Source organism: Octopus bimaculoides, chromosome 15, assembly GCF_001194135.2.
Source record: "Octopus bimaculoides isolate UCB-OBI-ISO-001 chromosome 15, ASM119413v2, whole genome shotgun sequence".
In the NCBI taxonomy this organism is placed as follows: domain Eukaryota; kingdom Metazoa; phylum Mollusca; class Cephalopoda; order Octopoda; family Octopodidae; genus Octopus; species Octopus bimaculoides.
In genome coordinates, this window is record NC_068995.1 from 50,229,976 (window position 1) to 50,230,828 (window position 853).

The 853-nt window shown below is 32.7% G+C and overlaps 1 protein-coding gene across 1 annotated transcript in view; it reads right to left on the bottom strand.

Annotated features, from left to right (window-relative positions):
- LOC106870822 (cytochrome P450 3A8) overlaps nucleotides 1-853 on the bottom strand; it is a 20,453-nt gene that overhangs the window by 12,671 nt on the left and 6,929 nt on the right. The window contains exon 4 of the mRNA XM_014917046.1: nucleotides 306-358. Within this exon, the coding sequence (XP_014772532.1) occupies nucleotides 306-358 (53 nt within the window). The remainder of the gene's footprint in view (nucleotides 1-305; nucleotides 359-853) is intronic.

The following is an 853-nucleotide window of genomic DNA, read 5'->3' on the forward strand; positions in this document are numbered from 1 at the left end:
CACACACACACATTGAGAAAGGCTAAAGAGCTAGAAATGCACATGTGGCAATCTGTTACATGGAAACACTGAATTGATATGGTGTTTTTACACCGTTTATCATAAGAGAGAATCTTTTCTCCATTGCAGCTGCAGTGAATTTTCCTTTGGAAGTCGAAATATGTTGCAAATATATTTTAATTATCCTAAAATTTATATATATCTATTTTCTTACCCCCAGTTGCACTTCATGAGGTGTAAACATTAAAATGTACACATTTAGTCATCACATCAGAATGAGATATAACGGTTAAAAATGTTCATACCCTGTTACTTCTCCATATTTCTGCTTCATTTCTTTGTCAAATGTTGCCATTCCCTAAAAAAGAATAACTAAATTGTTATTTCAATATAGAAAGGTTTAATTATTTGTTGTTTTCACTTTTCCAAGATAATATTTTTATGAATAGTCTTGCATTAATAAACATATTTAGTTTTATTTACATAAAGATCCAATCACAATTTTATTATAAAGAAACAAAGTAAAGAAAAAAAATGGGGTGGGAGGGATTAAGCATCAGAAAATGGGTGGGGTGGGGTGACAACACCTCCAGAATAAAATAGTACAATCAAATTCTGCCAAGACTGATTTTATCTTTCATCTTTTTAGGGTTGATAAAAAAGTACCAGTTGAACACAGGAGGGGGAGGAGGAAGAAGAGTAATCGACTTATCCCTTCCCCAAAATTGCTGGCTTTGGGCAAAAAATTTGAAACCAATATTACATGCACACACGCACAGACACAAACACACACACACAAACCAGGAAAATGAAGAGTTTCTACTGGTTGGTATATTTTAAAAAGTACAAAGAA